This window comes from Eutrema salsugineum, unplaced genomic scaffold, assembly GCF_000478725.1.
Source record: "Eutrema salsugineum unplaced genomic scaffold, Eutsalg1_0 scaffold_8, whole genome shotgun sequence".
In the NCBI taxonomy this organism is placed as follows: Eukaryota; Viridiplantae; Streptophyta; class Magnoliopsida; order Brassicales; family Brassicaceae; genus Eutrema; species Eutrema salsugineum.
In genome coordinates this window covers 2439321-2459356 of record NW_006256414.1, presented here as the reverse complement: position 1 = coordinate 2459356, position 20036 = coordinate 2439321, and the positions used below count along the sequence as shown (strand labels likewise).

The 20036-nt window shown below is 34.5% G+C and overlaps 4 protein-coding genes across 5 annotated transcripts; all 4 read left to right on the top strand.

The window, feature by feature from the left end:
- The first annotated feature begins 225 nt into the window (after nucleotides 1-225).
- LOC18010356 (beta-glucosidase 46) lies at nucleotides 226-3538 on the top strand. The gene is made up of 12 exons (XM_006391897.2): nucleotides 226-408; nucleotides 523-592; nucleotides 982-1040; nucleotides 1167-1242; nucleotides 1374-1448; nucleotides 1549-1636; nucleotides 1713-1965; nucleotides 2060-2175; nucleotides 2275-2533; nucleotides 2644-2746; nucleotides 2833-2941; nucleotides 3087-3538. Exons 1-12 carry the CDS (start codon nucleotides 256-258, stop codon nucleotides 3286-3288), a joined length of 1563 nt encoding a protein of 520 aa, XP_006391959.1. The 5' UTR covers nucleotides 226-255; the 3' UTR covers nucleotides 3289-3538.
- Nucleotides 3539-4351: 813 nt separating this feature from the next.
- Nucleotides 4352-7085, top strand: LOC18010359 (beta-glucosidase 45). The gene is made up of 12 exons (XM_006391896.1): nucleotides 4352-4513; nucleotides 4663-4732; nucleotides 4871-4929; nucleotides 5016-5091; nucleotides 5201-5275; nucleotides 5366-5453; nucleotides 5547-5799; nucleotides 5891-6006; nucleotides 6087-6345; nucleotides 6428-6530; nucleotides 6625-6733; nucleotides 6899-7085. The coding sequence occupies exons 1-12, from the start codon at nucleotides 4352-4354 to the stop codon at nucleotides 7083-7085; spliced, it is 1557 nt and encodes a 518-aa protein (XP_006391958.1).
- Nucleotides 7086-10044: 2959 nt separating this feature from the next.
- Nucleotides 10045-11682, top strand: LOC18010354. Its single transcript, XM_024157589.1, is given in 4 exon segments — nucleotides 10045-10303; nucleotides 10522-10905; nucleotides 11194-11288; nucleotides 11323-11682. Coding segments are annotated over 4 exon segments (1098 nt in total).
- A 2008-nt stretch (nucleotides 11683-13690) lies between these two features.
- On the top strand, nucleotides 13691-20021 carry LOC18010319 (phospholipase A I). Of its 2 annotated transcripts, none has more exons than XM_006391894.2 (18): nucleotides 13691-14457; nucleotides 14595-14742; nucleotides 14821-14899; nucleotides 14992-15145; nucleotides 15238-15447; nucleotides 15535-15780; nucleotides 15863-16025; nucleotides 16108-16368; nucleotides 16449-16570; nucleotides 16822-16983; nucleotides 17117-17312; nucleotides 17413-17549; nucleotides 17735-17873; nucleotides 18026-18232; nucleotides 18315-18786; nucleotides 18883-19099; nucleotides 19203-19292; nucleotides 19407-20021. In XM_006391894.2, the coding sequence occupies exons 1-18, from the start codon at nucleotides 13906-13908 to the stop codon at nucleotides 19881-19883; spliced, it is 4032 nt and encodes a 1343-aa protein (XP_006391956.1). In that variant the 5' UTR covers nucleotides 13691-13905; the 3' UTR covers nucleotides 19884-20021. The 2 variants fall into 2 exon arrangements, with proteins under 2 accessions (XP_006391956.1, XP_024015505.1); XM_024159737.1 differs by having other exon boundaries at nucleotides 18312-18786.
- Nucleotides 20022-20036: the final 15 nt, after the last annotated feature.

The window sequence follows — 20036 nt, the reverse complement described above, 5'->3', positions numbered from 1 at the left end:
TTTTAGTTATAATATATCGAAAAATATGAAAAAGGCTATATAGTATATATTTGTAAACAATTGGTGTATAGTATGATATTTAATATTTTTGAATATGTTCATTAGTTGAAATTGGATACTTCTTAATTATTAGATAAGACTACCAAATCTCAATCATGCATCCAAAATATTCTACACATTTTTCATATAAATACAGGCACATATAGATAAAGCTAGCGTACACCAAACCCAGAAGATAAACACAAGAGAAAAAAAATGAAAAGTTATGCCAACTTCGTAACTCTCTTTTTATTACAAAGCTTATTGTTTCCTCTTTACAGTTTATCTATCCATCAAACTTCTTCAGATGATTCAACATCTCCATTTCCTTCTGATTTCTTCTTCGGCACAGCTTCTTCTGCTTACCAGGTACTTCCCTTTTCTTCTTTCTTCAATTTGGAGTCAAATTTTGAAATCCTAATCTTTTGTTTTCTTAATTTATTTTCATAAAATGTTTTATTTATTTATTTATTATGTATTCAGTATGAAGGTGCGTTCTCAACCGATGGAAAAGGTTTGAACAATTGGGATGTCTTTACCCATGAGAATCCTGGTATGTGTTTATTTTGGATTCGTTTTGGGTTAGTTCGGTTTAAAAATTAATCATGATGAGAACGTAAAAATTGAACTATATTGGCCACTGATTTTTATGTGGTTTTCTTTTTGTGAAATTTGTTTTGGTTAAGATTAGCTACACGAACATATATTTGAAAAAAATGAAAGTTGCGGTTTAGTTCTTGGTTCAAATTTGGTTCGATTTCTCATGTGTGTTTCTATATTAATTTTGTATCTATATACGCACGTAGATATACACAGCATACTTAAAAATTATTGACAGTTTTCCAACTTTATTCGATTTTTTTTTTGTCGGCAAGTTATCACTTTTAAAATGAGTTATCCTATCCCATTATTCCTTTGACAATATTTTGTGGTAAAATGCAGAGAAAATAATTAAAGAGGGCAATGGAGATATAGCTGTTGATCAATATCATCTTTTCATGGTTCAATAACTTTCTTCTTATAATTTGCGACTTTTTTGTTTGTTTATTTTATATTGTGAAGAACGTGACTAACTTTACTATTTAAAATTATCCACTATATATATGCTAATTCTTTTTAAACTACAGAAGGATATCCAATCAATGACTTACCTTGGCGTCAACAGTTACAGATTATCAATTTCTTGGTCTAGAGTCCTGCCAAGTAAGTCTTTACTTTCATAATCAAGAATGAGTCTAATAATTGAATTCTGTTACTTGTTTGGTATTACAAAAAAACACTTTCCATCTAATGACATAAACAATAAACAAACTGTATTGGGTTTGAAAATACAGAGGGGAGAAATGGAGGCATTAATCATTTGGGAATAAAGCATTACAACAGGCTAATCGACGCGCTCATTAGAAATGGTAATTAATTTACCCTCTCTTGACTTAAATCTATATTTATTATTTATTGATGAAATTGAAACAGAGGAGTTAGTACTAATGATCATGTATATGTCACCAGGGATTACTCCATTTGTGACGTTGAACCATTTTGACTATCCTCAAGAACTCGAGAACCGGTTTAAAAGTTGGTTAAGCTCCGAGATGCAGTGAGTAATTAAAGCATCTAACCGAATAACCATATACAGAACTAACTAAAACTAACTCTTCACTTCTTTTTACTAGGAAAGAATTCGGGTACTTGGCTGATCTATGTTTCAAACATTTTGGAGACCGAGTCAAACACTGGATCACGATAAACGAACCAAATCAACAAATAATCTTAAGCTATCTAAAAGGTATATTTCCACCTTCTCGCTGCTCCATGCCGTATGGAAACTGTAGCCAAGGGAACTCCAACACTGAGCCTTTTATAGCTGCGCATAACACGATCCTCGCACATGCAAAGGCTGTTCAAATATACCGAACCAAATATCAGGTAACACAACCAAAATATAACTATCTATATGGTTTTAACTGATAACTATTCTACCTATTATTATTATATCGGTGTAAATACATTGTGTTTGTAGAAAGAACAAAAAGGAATCATTGGCATTGTGGTACAAACATCATGGTTTGAACCAGTAAGCAATTCCATCGCGGATAAAAAAGCTGCAGAGAGAGCTCAATCATTTTATTCGAATTGGTATGTTATGCGTTATTCTTAGACAAACAAAAAAATTCAAATATGAGTATGTAAAATTTACACTCATGTTTCTTCGTTTAATGTGAACTGAAATACCAGGATTTTAGATCCTGTTGTATATGGGAGATATCCTCAAGAAATGGTGGATATACTTGGATCAGCTTTGCCGCGATTTTCGAGCAACGAAATGATGAACCTAAAGAGATATAAATCAGATTTTTTGGGTATTAATCACTATACAAGTTACTTCATCCAAGATTGTATGACCTCTGCTTGTAATTCTGGAGATGGAGCTTCTAAAAGTGAAGGATTCGCGCTTAAATTAGACCGGAATGGCAATGTTTCAATCGGAGAACTTGTAAGTATATTTGTATATGTACTTTCAACTTTTTTCTTTCTTGAACTCCCTAGTAATTATACTGTTTTATAACGTTATTTTACAAATGCTTGATTTTTCACGCTTTATAGACCGACGTAAGTTGGCTGCACATCGACCCTGAAGGATTTCGAAAGATGTTGAATTATCTAAAGGATAGATACCCAAATATACCAATGTTCATCACAGAAAACGGTACAATGCCTCAAGATTTTTGGTTATGTCCATTTTTTTTGTTGAGAATGTATATATTTTGAACGGTTGCTATCGATGTTTTGCAGGTTATGGAGACTTGCAAAAACCAGAGACGACAGTTAAAGAACTTCTAAATGATACAAGAAGGATACACTACATGAGTGGATATTTAGATGCTTTGAAAGACGCAATGAGGTAATGTGAATTGGATATTAGTGCTATATTTAGTCAGGCTTTAAACCACAATTGATACATTTTCAAGGGAACTTAATCATATATATTGAAATGCAAAACAATACCAATTACTAAGAATAAAAGCTAATTGTAAATTCTTTTGTAGGGATGGAGCAAATGTGAAGGGCTATTTCGCATGGTCGCTATTAGATAATTTCGAGTGGTTGTACGGATACACGCTTCGATTTGGGCTATATCACGTGGATTATACAACTCTCAAAAGAACACCAAAGCAATCAGCTTTATGGTACAAGAATTTCATTGAACAGCACGTGATGAATTCAGGAGATCTCACAGACAAATATTAAATACATTTACTAAGAATTGGTATATTAGCATACTCCTAATCGAAGTAAGTCAAAAATAGGAAGGCTTAGCTAAAATTCTTCTCATTGTTGATTGTATTTGAAATGTGTCTTGTATTTCTTCTACATGATTATTTTCCTAGTCTTACATAAAAAAGATTATTGCAAAGATAAATGTATATGAATATTTGAGTATAGATATATTATATGGGAATGCTTGAATTATCTGTATATTTGAATAGGTCGGAATCAAGAATCAAAATTAGAAAAGGTTGCTATATTGCCCTTTATCCAAAAAGGTTACTATATTGCCTAGTTGATTTCTCATGCTGACTCCGATGGTAATTTTTTATCAAAATATTCTATCATGGCGTCCCTCTCATATTTTGAAGAAAAACAGGAATAATGCGACTGACTCTCAAACTGGAAAAGAATTATTGAAAGCATTTTGATTAGCAAAATGTGTATATTACGCACCGAATATAATGAGAGTTTATTTCGGCGTATAATGAGCAGTTAACTCGGTTTGTTTTTTTTGTTTTTCTTAAACTCGCTTTGTTTTACATAAGTTGAAAACACACAAAAAAAAAAATGGGTTGTTTACATTATGTAGAAGCTAGCATTAAACTCAACTTGTTTGGATTAATTATACATGTATACTGGTCAAATATATATATATATATATGTATATTGAAATTTAGTATCAATATAATCCTCATGAGTGAATATGCACACAACTCATTCAAAGAATAGAGTATATTTAATAGGTTTTTCCACACACAGAAAAAGAAGAAAGAAAAAAAGAACATTGTGAGTGGTTGAGCAATATTCCTAAGGTCTCCATAGTTGATGTATTCCTTTGATTAGTTCTCTTCGAGGTGTGAGTTATTTGTTTACTGTTAAACTCATTCCTAACAAAAAAAAAAGAATACATATACAACATAGAATTTTGAATGGATAAGTTTTAGTTTCAGTTAATAAATTTTTAGTATATATAGTGCATATACACACAAAAAGACCACCAAAAACTGAGAAGGCCAACATAAACATGAGAGCACCAGACAAAATGCAAAGTTTACCCTTTTTCGTATTTATCATCCTATCACAAAGCTTAATGTTTAATGTGTACAGTTCGTCTCTCCATCAAAATTCTTCACATAATATTTTACAAGATTCATATCCATTTCCTTCTGATTTCCTTTTTGGCACAGCTTCTTCCGCTTACCAGGTATTTCCTTTTGATATCTTCTGTGTTCATGTGTTCGTCTTCTTAGAAAGAAGACAAAAAGAATCAGATTTTGAAGTCAATCCTCGAATATCAGTTAAGTTAATGAATTTTTTTTTTTTGCTTTTTGTTTATAATTTTGGTGTAAATAGTATGAAGGTGCGTTCTTAGCCGAAGGGAAAGGATTGAACAATTGGGATATATTTACTCATGAAAATCCGGGTATGTATTGATTCTGGTTTGATTCGGTTTCACTCCGGTTTAGATTGTTACCTATATATGTGAATATCACTATTAGTAATCATTTAATTCAGCTTTTTTTTTCTTGCTTATATTCGGTTGACAATATTTATATCTCAGGGAAAATTCGTGATGAGAATAATGGAGACATGGCTGTGGATCAATATCATCGATTTATGGTAAAAATATTTATCTCATAATAGTTCTATATATGTTATTTTTTTGATTTGATATATTCATTTGAATTAATCTACAATGCTTACAGGAGGACATTCAATTAATGACTTCCCTTGGGGTCAACAGTTACAGATTTTCGATTTCTTGGTCTAGGGTCTTACCAAGTAAGAATTGAGTATTACTTGACATAATTAATTGACTTACTAACCGATGATAATTTCAAACATACCGAAATCAATTATTAAATGAAGAGGTTTGTTATTTGGGAGACAGGAGGAAGATTTGGAGGTATTAATTATTCGGGAATAAAGTATTACGACAGATTAATCGATGCTCTCATTAGTAGAGGTAATTAATGTTTGTCTTAAGCATACTGTGTAACCTTTTTGAGTTAATGAAACTTAAGAATATGACTTACCAGGATTTAAATGTATCCAGGGATTAAACCATTCGTGACGTTGAACCATTTAGACTATCCTCAAGAATTCGAGAACCGGTTTCAAAGCTGGTTAAGCCGGGAGATGCAGTAAGTGGTTTAATAAGATCACTAACTAATTAAACCTACATTACTATAATTCGAATGTTAATGATCTCTAGTTACATCTTTCGAATCTTGCAGGGACGATTTTGGTTACTTGGCTGATTTATGTTTTAAACATTTTGGTGACCGAGTTAAACACTGGACCACATTCAACGAACCAAACCAACAAATAATCTTGAGCCATCTAAAAGGCACATTTCCACCGTCGCGCTGCTCCTTACCATATGGAAACTGTAGTCAGGGGAACTCAGAAACCGAACCTTTCATAGCTGCGCATAACATGATCCTCGCACATGCAAAGGCGGTTCACATATATCGAATCAAATATCAGGTTAGTAATATACCGAACGATATAATATGTATATATATAATCCCTAATATTTCTTTTAGTCTAAAGTCGATAGAAATATGATGCGGTTTAGGAAAAACAAAGAGGGATCATCGGCATTGTGGTGCAAACATCATGGTTTGAACCTATTAGCGATTCCATTGAGGATAGAGAAGCTGCCGAGAGAGCTCAATCTTTTTATTCGAATTGGTATGGTCTCTAATGATTACTAAGACCTACATTTTACATACTATATAGTCTTATATGTTACGTGCTACAATGTATACCAGGATTCTAGATCCAATTATTTACGGAAAATATCCAAAAGAAATGGTGACTATACTTGGATCTAACTTACCGCGATTTTCGAGAATGGAAATGGAGAACATAAGAAAGTCAGGATTAGATTTTGTGGGCATTAATCATTATACAAGTTACTTCGTTCAAGATTGTCTGTTCTCAACTTGTAATGCTGGAGATGGAGCTTTTAAAGCAGAAGGATTTGCACTCAAGTTAGACCGAAAAGGCAATGTTTCCATCGGAGAACTTGTGAGGACATTTTTGTTTGTCTAAACTGTGCAAATTCTAGTACTTTTACATAACCTTTTGTTGATTTTTCTTGTCATGATAGACCGATGTAAATTGGCAGCACATTCATCCTGAAGGGTTTCAAAAAATGTTGAATTACCTAAAAAATAGGTACCACAACATAACGATGTTCATAACCGAAAACGGTACGAGACCTCTAGAGTTAACCAATTATCGGGTCATGTTTCTGTATTCGTTTGAAATGTATACATATTGACCGATGCAAATCAATACTTTCAGGTTTTGGAGACTTGCAAAAACCCGAGACAACTGTTAAAGAACTTCTAAATGATACTAAAAGGATACAATACATGAGTGGATACTTGGATGCTTTGCAGTCAGCAATAAGGTAAAGAGACTATGTGAATTGTGCAAGGAGCCAACTTGGCATCTCAAGTACATTTACTTAAACATTTGAATGAATTGATGTATATATCAAACTGATATTAACATAGATGATATACAATGCATAATCTCTCTAATGAGAGTAATTGTTTTGTGAATTTTTGTGTAGGGATGGAGCAAATGTGAAGGGCTATTTCGCATGGTCGCTATTAGATAATTTTGAGTGGTTGTATGGATATAAGCTTCGATTTGGGCTATTCCACGTGGATTATACAACTCTCGAAAGGACACCGAAACTTTCAGCCTCGTGGTACAAAAACTATATCGAAGAGCACATTAGAAGAAGAGATTATTAGATATAAACACATGCATTGTTTTTAGTTTCTATAAAACAAGATCATCCTTACCATTTTGTGATAGTAATTGAACAGACTTTTTGCTGGAATTTGTTTCTAATAAAATCGAATACGTGGCTTAGTTCCATCTTTCTTAAATATTTTCATATATCTGAATGTCACATCTGATGTTTATTTCTACCCAACTAACGTTTTTCATCTACTATATCATCACAAGTCTCCAAATTGACAGTAATAATTGGGGGAAATTTTTCTGACATAAGAGGTCACCATTAATTTGATTATATAAAATAATGATAAATGATTTATTCACAGTATTATCAAATGTTTAAGTAAATGTATCAAGTGTGCTACCTTACCACACAAAGTAAGGTATAAGCACAACAAACATTTTCTCATATGGGGATAAGAGGTGTGCGTGAGAAACATTAGTGAGAGGTGTGCGTGAGAAACATTAGTGCGAGTTGTGCGAACGTAATTTACCTTTGAAATTATATCTCACCCCCTTTGGAGTAATCTTACATTTGGAGAGAAATCTCACAGGTTAATGTTGGATTAAGCTTGAAAGATAACTTGAGCAGCAAGTTAGATTATGTTTATTTCCTAAAAGGATTAGAAAATAAACTAAAGTGTTTTAGGAATATTCTTAGGAGTTATCTAAGAATAAGGAAATTTGTTTTTCTATTGGATTTAAGAGTTAGCTAATCCATTCTCTATATAAGGAGTTGCAGAGTTGTTGCAAACATTTATGAGTTGAGAGAGAGATTAAAGAGAAGCTTTAGGTTTTGAGTAATTTTCCTAAAGTTAATAAAAGAAGTTGCTTTTATTAGTTCTTGATCTAAGTTTCAATTCTATAATTGGTATCAGAGTCTAGGTCAAGGACAAAGTGAACCTGGAGAAGTTGGATTGGACTGAATGTTCGGTGCGGGAGAAAAATCCTCAAGGTGATCTTGCGATTAAGAAAGTACAAGATGGTACTAAGTATCGCTGTAGGTTGGAATTCAAGAATTATAGGGTCTTTGCCTTAAGGGGGAGATTGTTGGGAATCAATCCAAAGTCCCACATCGGAAGATTATACCAATATGATCTAGTATATAAGTAATGTCCAGTTCCAATTAGCATGAGGATTTCTTTAAAAAAAAAAAGAGAAGCTTTCGGTTTTGAGTAATTTTCCTAAAGTTAATAAAAGAATTTGATTTTATTAATTCCTGATCTAAGTTTCAATTCTATAATTGGCATCAGAGCCAGAAATTTAAAACCAGCAAATATGAAGATCATCGGAGGAATGGGTGATCTCGTCGCAGCAACAAGACCAAAGGAGGGAGGTTCTTCGACATCCATACAATATCCGATGTTAACCAAAGCACTTGGAAGAATAAAATTTAAAGAGATGAGAGATCTCATAGGAGTACAAGACTTGTCAAAGATGAAGTTCAAGCTTTAGGGGTAAAATGTTGGATTAAGCTTGAAAGATAACTTGAGCAGCAAGTTAGATTAAGTTTATTTCCTAGGATTAGGAAATAAACTAAAGCGTTTTAGGAATATTCTTAGGAGTTATCTAAGAATAAAAAATTTTGTTTTTTCTATTGGATTTAGGAGTTAGCTAATCCATTCTTTATATAAGGAGTTGCAGAGTTGTTGCAAACACTTATGAGTTTAGAGTAAGAGATTAAAGAGAAGCTTTAGGTTTTGAGTAATTTTCCTAAAATTAATAAAAGAAGTTGCTTTTATTAATTCTTGATCTAAGTTTCAATATTCTATAGTTAAAGACTACTCTCCTCTAATCACTTCATCACCCATATATAGGATTACATTGTCTTCTACTTAAATGGTCAATTATCAAAGCGCAAATGAACAAAATTAAAGCCTGTTTTTTCTTCTGTTGTTGTTGTTATTATGGTCTCATTTTAGTTATTGTGAATACATTTTTTTATACCAGAATTTTCTCGTGCATGATGTGGACAAATGCCTATTTTAATCGTTAAATCACAACTAAAAATAAAACTAATATGGACTTACAATTTTCATTATAAAATGATTCAAAAGACTTAGCTTAAAATCTAATTTATGAAAAAACAAACTGTATATCGAGTTCGTAAAGTCTTGGTTTATATAAAGTGGCTTAACAGTTGATTACGAAAATTAAAATTTTGAAGAATCTGATAGTTTCACAAATGACAAAAACATGGTTTTTAAGGAATCTAAACTCAAAATTAGACGTCTGGATTCAAAATTTTATGTTTGTTGTAGAAGATAGTTAAAAAAAAAAAAAAAAACTAGATTCTTGTATAACTAATCATTTAGAAAGACCTTAACTGAAATTTAATAGATACCAAAAAATAAAAGACTTTATCAAGCTAATAAATTATGAATTTATACCTCTATATTTGCTTCTTGATCAACTGGATCAGATAAATTAAAATCTTGAAGAGTCAGCTAACTTCAAAGAGGATAGTAAACCATTTGCGAAGAAAAATTGATTCTTTATTTACTTGGAAAGAACAGTTATCACAACTACAAAGATAAGAACATAATTCACGTCGTTTTCACGTTAAGGATCCAATAACTACAAGTAAAGGATATGTTTAAACTCAAATCTCCTTATTTATAGTAAAAAATTGTTAAAAGCTTGATATTTGTAGACCAACTAATTTTAAAATACTTTAACAGAAACATATTAAAAAAAAAAGAAATCACCGGAAACAGTCATGGATTCTAACGGTGGATTTCATGAGGTAGAGAAGGATGGTAAACTATTTATGGCTTATCACCACCCAAAGTACCGTCCCATGCCACAAATAAAAAAGCCCTTCTTCCTCCGCTGAAGTAGCCAGCCACGACTACCCTCCTCAACCCCTTTTCTAATGCCCTCTGGTACGGTGGGATAAGAGCTTCAGTGGTGATATAAACCCTTTTCCGGTCTACTATTCTCCAGAGTGTGATGTCTCTGTAATAGGTGATGAGTCTTTTCATCGAATATTCCATTTACTTTGGTCCAACAATGAAAAATTTAACGTGGATGATAGTCATATTAAATGTATATGCCACGGCTCAAATTTAGGCACATATTATTATTTTTGTGTTCATTGTAAACAAATGTACCACAAAGAATGTGTCGAGTCTCCTATTAAAATCACACACCCTTACCACCCTGAACATTCTCTCCAACTCTACTATCTTGAAACCTACAGATATGAATGTTTCTGTTGTGGAAAAAGTGCAAGCAGACTAGTATACTCTTGTACCATTTGTCAGGTTTTCATGGATCCAGTATGTGCGATGAAACTGATACCCTTGGTTATAGAAAAACCAAAAACACATGACCATCCCCTCACCTTTTTCCCCAGACAAACTTGCTTAACTTGCAACGTTTGTGGTTTGCTGAGAAAAATTTATCCCACCTATGTTTGTCTCAAATGCAATTATGTAGCTCATAATGATTTCATGTACTCCCCACACATCATCAAGATATCACGTCACCACCATCGTCTCTCCTACACTTCTTCTCTTCAATCAAGAGAGTGGTCTTGTGGAGTTTGTCGTCAATGTATTGACGGTGGTTATGGTGCATATACTTGTGACAAGTGTAGTGATTATGTTGTTCGTTCAAGATGTGCTCTAGGAAAAAATGTGTGTGATGGAGAAGAACTTGAAGGTGTACCAGAAGATGATGACATAACACAAGATGAAAGGCTGTTTATTGTGATATCAGAAGGAGTGATACTTCATTTTCTTCATGGCCATCATCTCCGACTCGAGATCAGCATGCTCTATGACGAAAATAAGCTTTGTCAGGCATGTGTTCTGCCTATCTTTGAGGGTAATTTCTATACTTGTATGGAATGTGATTTCATCCTCCATGAAACATGCGCAAAATCTTGCCGCAGAATACAACATGTGTTACATCCTTATCCACTTACATTAAAGCTTGTGAGGCTAAATGAGTGGGGTCACTTGAAGTTATGTGAAGCTTGTTTTCGTTATTTAGGTGGCTTTATATATAGGTGTGACATAGGGGAGTCTCGTTTCAATTTAGATGTACGGTGTGCTTCAGTTTCTGAGCCGTTTGATTACGAAGGTCATGAACATCCATTGTTCCTAAGTTTAGACCAAAATGCATATCCCATATGTCACATATGCAAAGAAGCATGTTTAAAACAATTAAATTGCATCACATGCAATTTTATTGTATGTTTCAAGTGCGCTACTGTGATGCAATTTTATTGTATGTTTCAAGTGCGCTACTATACCATACAAAGCAATGTATAAACATGACAGACATTTTCTCAAGATTTTATGTGGGGAAGAAGTATGTGAGAAAGTTTGGTGTGAGATCTGTGAACGTGATTTAAGTGATACAAATACAAAGGTGTTCTATTGGTGCGACGAGTGTTGCACCACAGTTCATATTGAATGCTTATTTGGTAAAGATTCATATATGAAACCCGGTCAATTTTTAAAGCCTGACTTTAAGGGGAAAAAGACTTACCTTCTACCCAAAAGTAATATTTCTCAACCATTATGCAATTATTGCAAGAACCCTTATATAAACAAAGTATTCAAGATTGGCTCCTACCAGGGCCGGCCCAGAGCATAGGCAAGGTAGGCAACGGACTAGGACATCCAATTTATAAGGGCATATTTTAGTTAATTTTTTAAATATAATAAGTATATATAAATAAACAAAATTTAAAAAAAAATTAGAAAGGAAAAAAATAATAACATAATAAAACAATTAGAATTAGAAAGAGCATATTATTGCCATAATAAAAGGGCAAACAGATTTCCGTGATCATTTAAAGAGCATAATATAGAATTTGTTTAGTACTAAGTGAATACCTACACATTACGTGCGAATTCTTTTTTTTCAATTTTTTCAATTTTTTATATATTTTTATAAAAAATAATATAATCATCACTTATTACTTACTTACTTGTTAATATTTCATTCTAAAAATTTTAAAATATTAATTTAAAATACATATTGAATATTATTTAATAATTTAAAGTTATATTAAAATTAGTAAGTATCATTCAATATTTTTAATTAGTTATAACATAAATTTTTGTTTAATATTTACACAAATATTAATTCATAATTAATTAATAAAAAATTAAAATAAATATAAATCATTATATTAGTTAATTGTTAGTATTTTATTATAAATAATTTTAAAAATTAATTTAAAATACATCTGGAATATTATTAAGTAATCTACAGCTATATAAAAATTAAATACATATCTATTAATATTTTTAATCTGTTAAACATAAATGTTTGTTTAACATTAATATAAATGTTAATTATGAGTCAATTAATCAAACAAACTTTTCATATTCTTTAAGTGCTTTAAAATTTAATATTAAAATTTATTAATTAAAATTTAAGTGATAGGTGTCAACCTCTCCAATGCTGATGTGTCAACATATGAAGAAAGTTGAGCAAACTTTTATATATAAGATACATAATATCAATTATCAAAATAGAAAGAGTATGCCCTTTTTATTGATGTCCCACATCGATGTTGTAACAGCAAAATGGACGATATGAAGCTATATAAATACTCTGTTTTATTAATAAATATAATCAGTTTTTTATGAAATCAACAGTAATTAATATTTTTTATGAAATATTTTATGGTATCAGAGCCAAAAATCCTTTGATCTAAGTTTTTTTTTAGCTGCCGGTGATTGTTATAAAAACACAGAAATTGCTTATCGCATATTGTTGACAGTTCCGGTATCGGTTGCCACTGCTGAAAGAAATTTTTTGAATTTAAAACTGATAAAAAATTATTTGCGATCTACCATGTCACAAGAGCGATTAAATGAGTTAGTTTTATTATCTATTAAGACAGCTATGGTTGAAAAACTCGACTATAAGAGGTTAATGAACGATTTTGCAGGAAAAAATGCAAAGAGTGTCGTATTTCAATAATAAAATATTTGTTTTATTTTTTTTTTATTTTTTTTATAAACTATTTATGGAGTTGAAATATTTTATGAAATTTTAGTTTTTTTATTTATTTTTGTATTGTTTTTTATTTAAAAAAATATAGAAAAGGGCATAATTTAAATTTTAGATTAGGGCAGTCAAAATGATTAGTTCGGCACTGGCTCCTACATAGCATGTTCAGTGAGATGTGTACATGGAATCATCTAATAAGTTATATATCTATCTCTCTACTTAAATGTAATTTATGTTTTTAATTCTTATTTGCCTTCTTGGTTTTTTAAGCTTCGACTCTAGTGCTATAGTATTTTTTATCTGAGAATTAATATATTGGTTTCTGATATTTCATTAATTAGATTTGGGCATGCCAATTGCCAAGCTATGACATAAATTATTTTATTTTTTTTCTTCTCTCCTCATGCTGTAAATCAATTTTACGCCAATGTAATAAATAAATCAGTTTATTTTATTTCTGCATTGAGTTTTCACTCATCCGGTGTTCAAAATGATACTCTTGTTGTACAAAGGAAAAATTTGTTGGGCTCAACAGTAAACTACTATTGGGCCTTTATTGGAAAAAATGAAAATATTTTTTTTAAAGCCAGCGACGTCGTACTAGTATTATCAAATTTCCAAATTCCGGCGAAGATCAGAAAACGGAAGAAAAATGAGTGTTGAATGCAGATGAGAAAGTGAAAGACTAATCTCCTATAATCACTTTCATCACCCATTGATCGAATTACATTTTCTTTTCTCTTCTACCATCGAAATTCTCAATCATCCAAGTCCGATCAACAATTACCGATTTGATTCGAGATTCTCCGGTTTTGATTTCACTCCCCCCGGCGGTGATCGGAGATCGTCGAGATGTCGTGGGGACTGGGGTGGAAGAGATCGTCGGAGAGTTTCCGTCTGAGTCTCAGCTACGGTGCCGATGATCTAAACGACGATCCCATCCGATCGTCGTCGGCGTCTCCGTTGGGATCTCCGACTTCGGTTTCATCTTCTTCGTCTTCTCCGTCCGCGGTGGAGGATCCGGAATTAGGTTTTCGGATTGATTTGGATTGGACGGCGGGAGATTCCGAGGAACAGGTGGCGTTGAGACTGGAATCGCAACTGATGGTTGCTTTGCCTGCGCCGCATGATACAGTGGTGGTTGAATTGAGCGGCGACGAAGGTGGAGACAATGTTGGGGTCGTGATGAGAGTTGAGAAACGAAGGGAGCCATTGCGAGCAGTTACATTGATGAAAGCGGCTGGCTCCGGTCAACAGTACGACGGTGTAGGCGTCTTAACAAGGCTGATGCGGTCTGATATGATGCCTGCAGCCATTCCTGCTCCGGCTATCGACGTTGCTTCTTCTTGTGGTGAGCATTGGAAGACTGTGACCTCGTTAAGCCTATCTGGTTGTGGTTTACTGGTAAGGTTTCCTCAACTTTTCTTGAATCCAAGGAAGAAGATAGGGAAAAAGCTCAATAACTTAGCAATTTTTTCAAGAAAAAAAAGTTTAGTTTTTGCTTGATGTTCCCTTTTAAAATCCTTTGCAATGCTGGGCAGGTAATGCCAGTTGAAGTGACTGAGTTGCCTCTTCTTGAGAAGCTATGCCTTGAGAACAACAAACTGTCAGTTTTGCCTCCTGAGATAGGGAAGCTGAAAAAACTTAAAGTTCTTAGAGTTGACAACAACATGCTTATATCTGTTCCTGGTGAGCTTAACCTGGAAATTTGCTTGTACTTGGAACCATTAGAATTTGTAGCTGATGTTGGTGGAAACTCTTGTGCAGCGGAACTAAGACAGTGCGTTGGTCTTGTTGAATTGTCATTGGAACACAATAAACTCGTACGGCCTCTTCTTGATTTCAGGTCATTGTGGCAGCAGACTGGTATTACGGTTTTTCTTTTTTTTTTTTGTTACAATTTGTAGGAGGCTGATTTGTTAATCGATTAAAATGCAGGGCGATGGCTGGGCTACGAATACTACGGCTTTTTGGTAATCCCCTTGAATTTCTTCCAGAAATTTTGCCCTTGCATCAGCTTCGCCACTTGTCTCTTGTAAATATCAGAATTGTGTCTGATGAGAATCTAAGATCAGTGAATGTACAGATAGAGGTACGAAGAACATACATTACACGGTCTGTCTGCTACTTTTCATTCTGTAGATGTTAAGTTTATATGTTAAGGATGCGTTTCCATGATGCCAGACAGAAAACACTTCCTATTTTGGAGCATCTAGGCACAAGCTAAGTGCATTCTCTCCCCTTATATTCCGTTCTTCGTCTTGTCATCATCCCCTTCTAGCATCTACATTGGTGAAGATAATGCAAGATGAAGGAAATCGTTCTGTTATTGGTAAAGATGAAAATGCAGTGAGGCAGCTTATAAGTATGATAACTAGTGACAACCGCCACGTGGTATGTTGGTTTTTGTTCTCTGCTATGGCTAGAAATAATTTATCTACTTTCTTTTGGGAACAATCACCATAACTACAGGTTTGATAGGTTGAGCAAGCATGCGTTGCTTTATCATCTCTTGCTCGAGAAGTTGGCGTAGCAATGCAGCTGATGAAGTGTGATATAATGAAGCCAACTGAAACTGTTCTGAAATCAGCGGCCCCAGACGAAGTGATATCCGTGCTACAAGTCGTGGTCACCTTAGCTTTCGTATCTGATTCTGTTTCTCAGAAGATGCTCACCAAGGATATGCTAAAAGCCTTAAAATCCTTGTGTGCCCATAAGAATCCTGAAGTAAGATAGCTGCATTTTTGCTCTCCTAATTAAAAAAACAAAAAAACCCACAGCTTCTTGGACTGAGTTTTAATTTCCTCAGGTTCAAAGACAAGCCTTATTAGCAGTTGGGAACTTGGCCTTCTGTTTGGAAAATCGTCGTATTCTAATCACTTCGGAGAGTTTGAGGGAGTTATTGATGCGGTTGACTGTAACACCTGAACCACGAGTCAATAAAGCTGCGGCTCGAGCTTTGGCAATTCTTGGTTTGTTTCTTGTGTATCGAATTGCCATTTTTATTTATAATCTAGTTGGGGATTACATACAATATGTTTCTTCTGATGACAGGAGAAAATGACATTCTGCGACGTTCAATAAAAGGCAGGCAAGTACCAAAGCAAGGACTGCGAATACTCACCATGGATGGAGGTGGAATGAAAGGTCTTGCAACGGTGCAGATTCTTAAGGAGATTGAGAAGGGAAGTGGCAAGCGTATACATGAACTTTTTGACCTAATATGCGGTACATCAACAGGAGGAATGCTAGCTATTGCTCTTGGTGTCAAGCTTATGACACTGGAGCAATGCGAAGAAATTTACAAGAATCTAGGTGTGTAGAAATTCCATTTGAGCTGAACAGATTCGTTGAAATATTGGCTCTAGAGTTTACTTTGGATGACTATTCTTTAGGAAAGCTTGTTTTTGCTGAACCTGTCCCAAAGGACAATGAAGCTGCAAGTTGGCGGGAAAAATTGGATCAGCTATATAAAAGTTCCTCACAAAGTTTCAGAGTTGTTATCCATGGATCCAAGGTATATACAGTTCCTTTGGTCTATTCACAGTTGACTTCTTCTGTAGGGACATAGAAATATAGAGCAATGCTTTATAGTTTTTGTTTTAAGGATTCATCATTTTGATGTTGTTTACTGTCTTGGATTTTAAATTTAAGATTTCCTTCCAAATGTCCGTTTAGGATTGTAAAAATATATGCCTGTAGACTACCGATTAGCTCTTGTTGGTTCCTACGTGACTTAGTCAGAATTTATAATACACTGTCTTGCAGCACAGTGCAGAGGAGTTCGAGAGACTGTTAAAGGAAATGTGTGCCGATGAGGATGGAGATCTACTAATAGAATCAGCTGTGAAGAATGTTCCAAAAGTCTTTGTCGTATCTACTCTTGTTAGTGTGATGCCTGCACAGCCATTTATATTTCGGAACTACCAGGTACTACACTTCACTTTTTTACTTTGGGCTGATTCCGTATTCTCTGTTATTTTGCTTTGAAGGGCTTTTCATTTTACGTTCTCCTGCCTATACTTCTTTTTGTGTATCATATGCTCTCTTTTTCTATTTGCAGTATTCTGTTGGAACACCGGAAATGTCATATGCATTTTCAGATCATTCAGGCGGCAGTACACTAACTTCATCAACTGCCAGTGATCAAGCTGGCTACTACAAGCAAAGTGCTTTTATGGGAAGTTGTAAGCATCAGGTTTGGCAAGCAATACGAGCATCATCAGCTGCTCCATATTATCTTGACGATTTTTCAGTCGGTACAAGTCTACCTTCTTTCTTCTCTATCCTTATCCTTGAGACTTTGTGGTAAGTTTTAACGCTGATACTGTTTACAATCTCGTTTTTAAATCACTTAAGATTCATACCGCTGGCAAGATGGTGCGATAGTGGCAAACAATCCTACAATTTTTGCCATCAGAGAAGCACAACTTCTATGGCCTGACACAAAAATTGACTGCTTGGTTTCGATTGGCTCTGGATCTGTACCAACAAGGGTAATTCCCGTTTTTTCTCCTATTTTTGGATTTAGTTAATGATATTGTAGCAGCAAATGGCAATTACAAAATATAATATTGTGAAAAATCTCTATGTATATGAGAAAAACCACTGATATACATAAGACGAATAAAATCTGGCCGTCGTTGTAATGTTTGTCAATGTTTATCTAACTCCCTTGTAGGTACGGAAAGGTGGATGGCGTTATTTAGATACTGGGCAAGTATTGATAGAGAGTGCATGCTCAGTGGAACGGGTTGAAGAAGCTCTAAGCACACTACTCCCTTTGTTGCCAGAGATACAATACTTTCGGTTCAACCCAGGTAATACACATTTTATTTTACAAAATGCAAGAAAACTCTATCCTCTTAAACACCTAGGAAATCTTGAGTTTTCTAATCCATGGCAATTATAGTAACACAAAAGTGCTTGGACGTAGAATTCAGTTAAGCCTGTACATATATGGTCTATGCAGTTGATGATCGCTGTGGAATGGAGTTGGATGAGACTGATCCAGCAATCTGGCTAAAATTAGAAGCTGCAATTGATGAATATATACAAAGCAATTCCCAAGTATTGAAAAACGTCTGCGAAAGATTGACACTCCCCTTCCTAAACGATGAGAAATGGTGTGAGAATTTGAAACCTCGTTTTATGAATGGAAAGCTACCAAACACCAGAGGTATTCATTTCAAACAATTTGCCTTTCATAAAAACCTTCTCAAACTGTTAGCTTAGTTAATTATTCTTTTTCTGGACAGTAGAGAGCAGTCCTTCTCTAGGATGGAGACGCAATGTTTTACTTGTGGAGGCTCAGCATAGTCCTGACTCAGGGAGAGTAAAGCATCATGCTCGTGCACTTGAGTCGTTTTGTTCAAATAATGGAATAAAGTTATCTTCACTACATGCTACTCCTGGAGGCCCGAAACCATCTCCAGGAACTGCTTTCCCCACACCATTTAATTCTCCTCTAATAAGTGGAAGCTTGCCCCCGAGCCCACTTCTCTTCACTCCTGATCATGGCCCACAAAAGTTTAATAGGATCGACATGGTTCCGCCACTAAGCTTGGACGGGTGTCATGCTGGAAAGACAGTTTTGTCTCCTCCATCATCTCCTCCACGACTAAGACAACTCTACATTCCATTACGACAAATGCATGAAAAGTTGCAGAATTTGCCCCAAGTGGGGATCATACATCTAGCGCTTCAAAATGATTCTAATGGTTCGATACTGAGGTTAGTCCAAACTTTTCAATTTCCACCACAAGACGCTCAGGTCTAAAATGTTGATTCTAGTTAACTGATACATTTTTGGTTTCTGGTTTCATTAAGTTGGCAAAATGATGTATTTGTGGTTGCTGAACCTGGAGATCTCGCTGATAAGTTTCTCCAGAGTGTCAAATTCAGTATATTGTCAGTCATGCAAAGCAATCGCCGAAAGGCTGCTTCAATTCTTTCCAACATCTGCTCAATCTCGGATCTGGTGCGTATCAAGAAATGCTTCCAGGTTGGGAATATCATCCACCGTTATATCGGACGCCAAACCCAAGTAAGAATATGCTTTCATTTCCCAACTTCTTTCTGTTGTTAATATGATAGCTTTGCAGAGTTTATTTTTGTATGTAATAATACTTGTTAATTAATGTTAAAAGGTGATGGAAGATGATCAAGAAATCGCAGCATTTATGTTCCGCAGAACTGTCCCTTCGACACACCTAACTCCTGATGACATTCGCTGGATGGTAATGGCACTTGACCATTGTACAACCAAAAGAACTGTGTGATAGTTTCTTGTTAACATTTTCTTGTTCTTGCATTCCTGTTCATTTATGCTTTTAGCGTATTTTTTGAAATAGGTAGGAGCATGGAGAGACAGGATAATAATCTTCTCAGGAACATATGGACCAACACAAGCTCTAGTTAAAGCCTTCTTAGACTCTGGTGCCAAATCTGTGATTGGTCCTTCGACAGAACCGCAAGAGACACCTTTAATCACATCCCAAGGCTCGTCTGAGTACAACATTGGAGAGAATAGTAAGTTTGAGATTGGAGAAGAAGAAGACGAAGAAGAAGAGGAAGAGGAAACGGAAAGAGAACATACGGAGCCACCGACACCGACAAGTGATTGGGAAGATAGTGACCATGAGAAGACGAACAGAGACGATGATAAGTGTTGTGGTCTTTGGGATGATGAAGAAGAGGAAGTGTCTGAGTTTGTTTGCCAGTTATATGATCAGTTGTTCAGAGAGAATTCAAGAGTTGATGTTGCTCTTCAAAGAGCTCTTGCCTCTCATCGAAAGCTCAGGTACACTTGTCATCTTCCCAATGTATAGAGAGGAGAAAGACAACTTCTTATTAAATGAATCACATACCTTTTTTGACCCGAGGGAGGAAAATTTGAGAGAGAAAAAAAAACAAGAATATATGTTGTTTCTGCAAATAAAGGTATCAAAAATAAGTTTATTATGCTTCTAAAGAGGTACGAG

What these genes read in the sequence shown, in the direction of transcription:
- LOC18010356 (XM_006391897.2), top strand. Translation starts at nt 256, where the DNA reads ATGAAAAGTTATGCCAACTTCGTAACTCTCTTTTTATTACAAAGCTTA. An exon ending in ATCAATATCATCTTTTCATG is followed by an intron (nt 1,041 to 1,166) that starts GTTCAATAACTT and finishes TTTAAACTACAG; the next exon opens with AAGGATATCCAATCAATGAC. An exon ending in ATGTTTCAATCGGAGAACTT is followed by an intron (nt 2,534 to 2,643) that starts GTAAGTATATTT and finishes CACGCTTTATAG; the next exon opens with ACCGACGTAAGTTGGCTGCA.
- LOC18010359 (XM_006391896.1), top strand. Translation starts at nt 4,352, where the DNA reads ATGCAAAGTTTACCCTTTTTCGTATTTATCATCCTATCACAAAGCTTA. An exon ending in CAGCTTCTTCCGCTTACCAG is followed by an intron (nt 4,514 to 4,662) that starts GTATTTCCTTTT and finishes TGGTGTAAATAG; the next exon opens with TATGAAGGTGCGTTCTTAGC. An exon ending in ATGTTTCCATCGGAGAACTT is followed by an intron (nt 6,346 to 6,427) that starts GTGAGGACATTT and finishes TTGTCATGATAG; the next exon opens with ACCGATGTAAATTGGCAGCA.
- LOC18010319 (XM_024159737.1), top strand. Translation starts at nt 13,906, where the DNA reads ATGTCGTGGGGACTGGGGTGGAAGAGATCGTCGGAGAGTTTCCGTCTG. An exon ending in CAGTGAATGTACAGATAGAG is followed by an intron (nt 15,146 to 15,237) that starts GTACGAAGAACA and finishes CCATGATGCCAG; the next exon opens with ACAGAAAACACTTCCTATTT. An exon ending in CTGATGACATTCGCTGGATG is followed by an intron (nt 19,293 to 19,406) that starts GTAATGGCACTT and finishes TTTTTGAAATAG; the next exon opens with GTAGGAGCATGGAGAGACAG.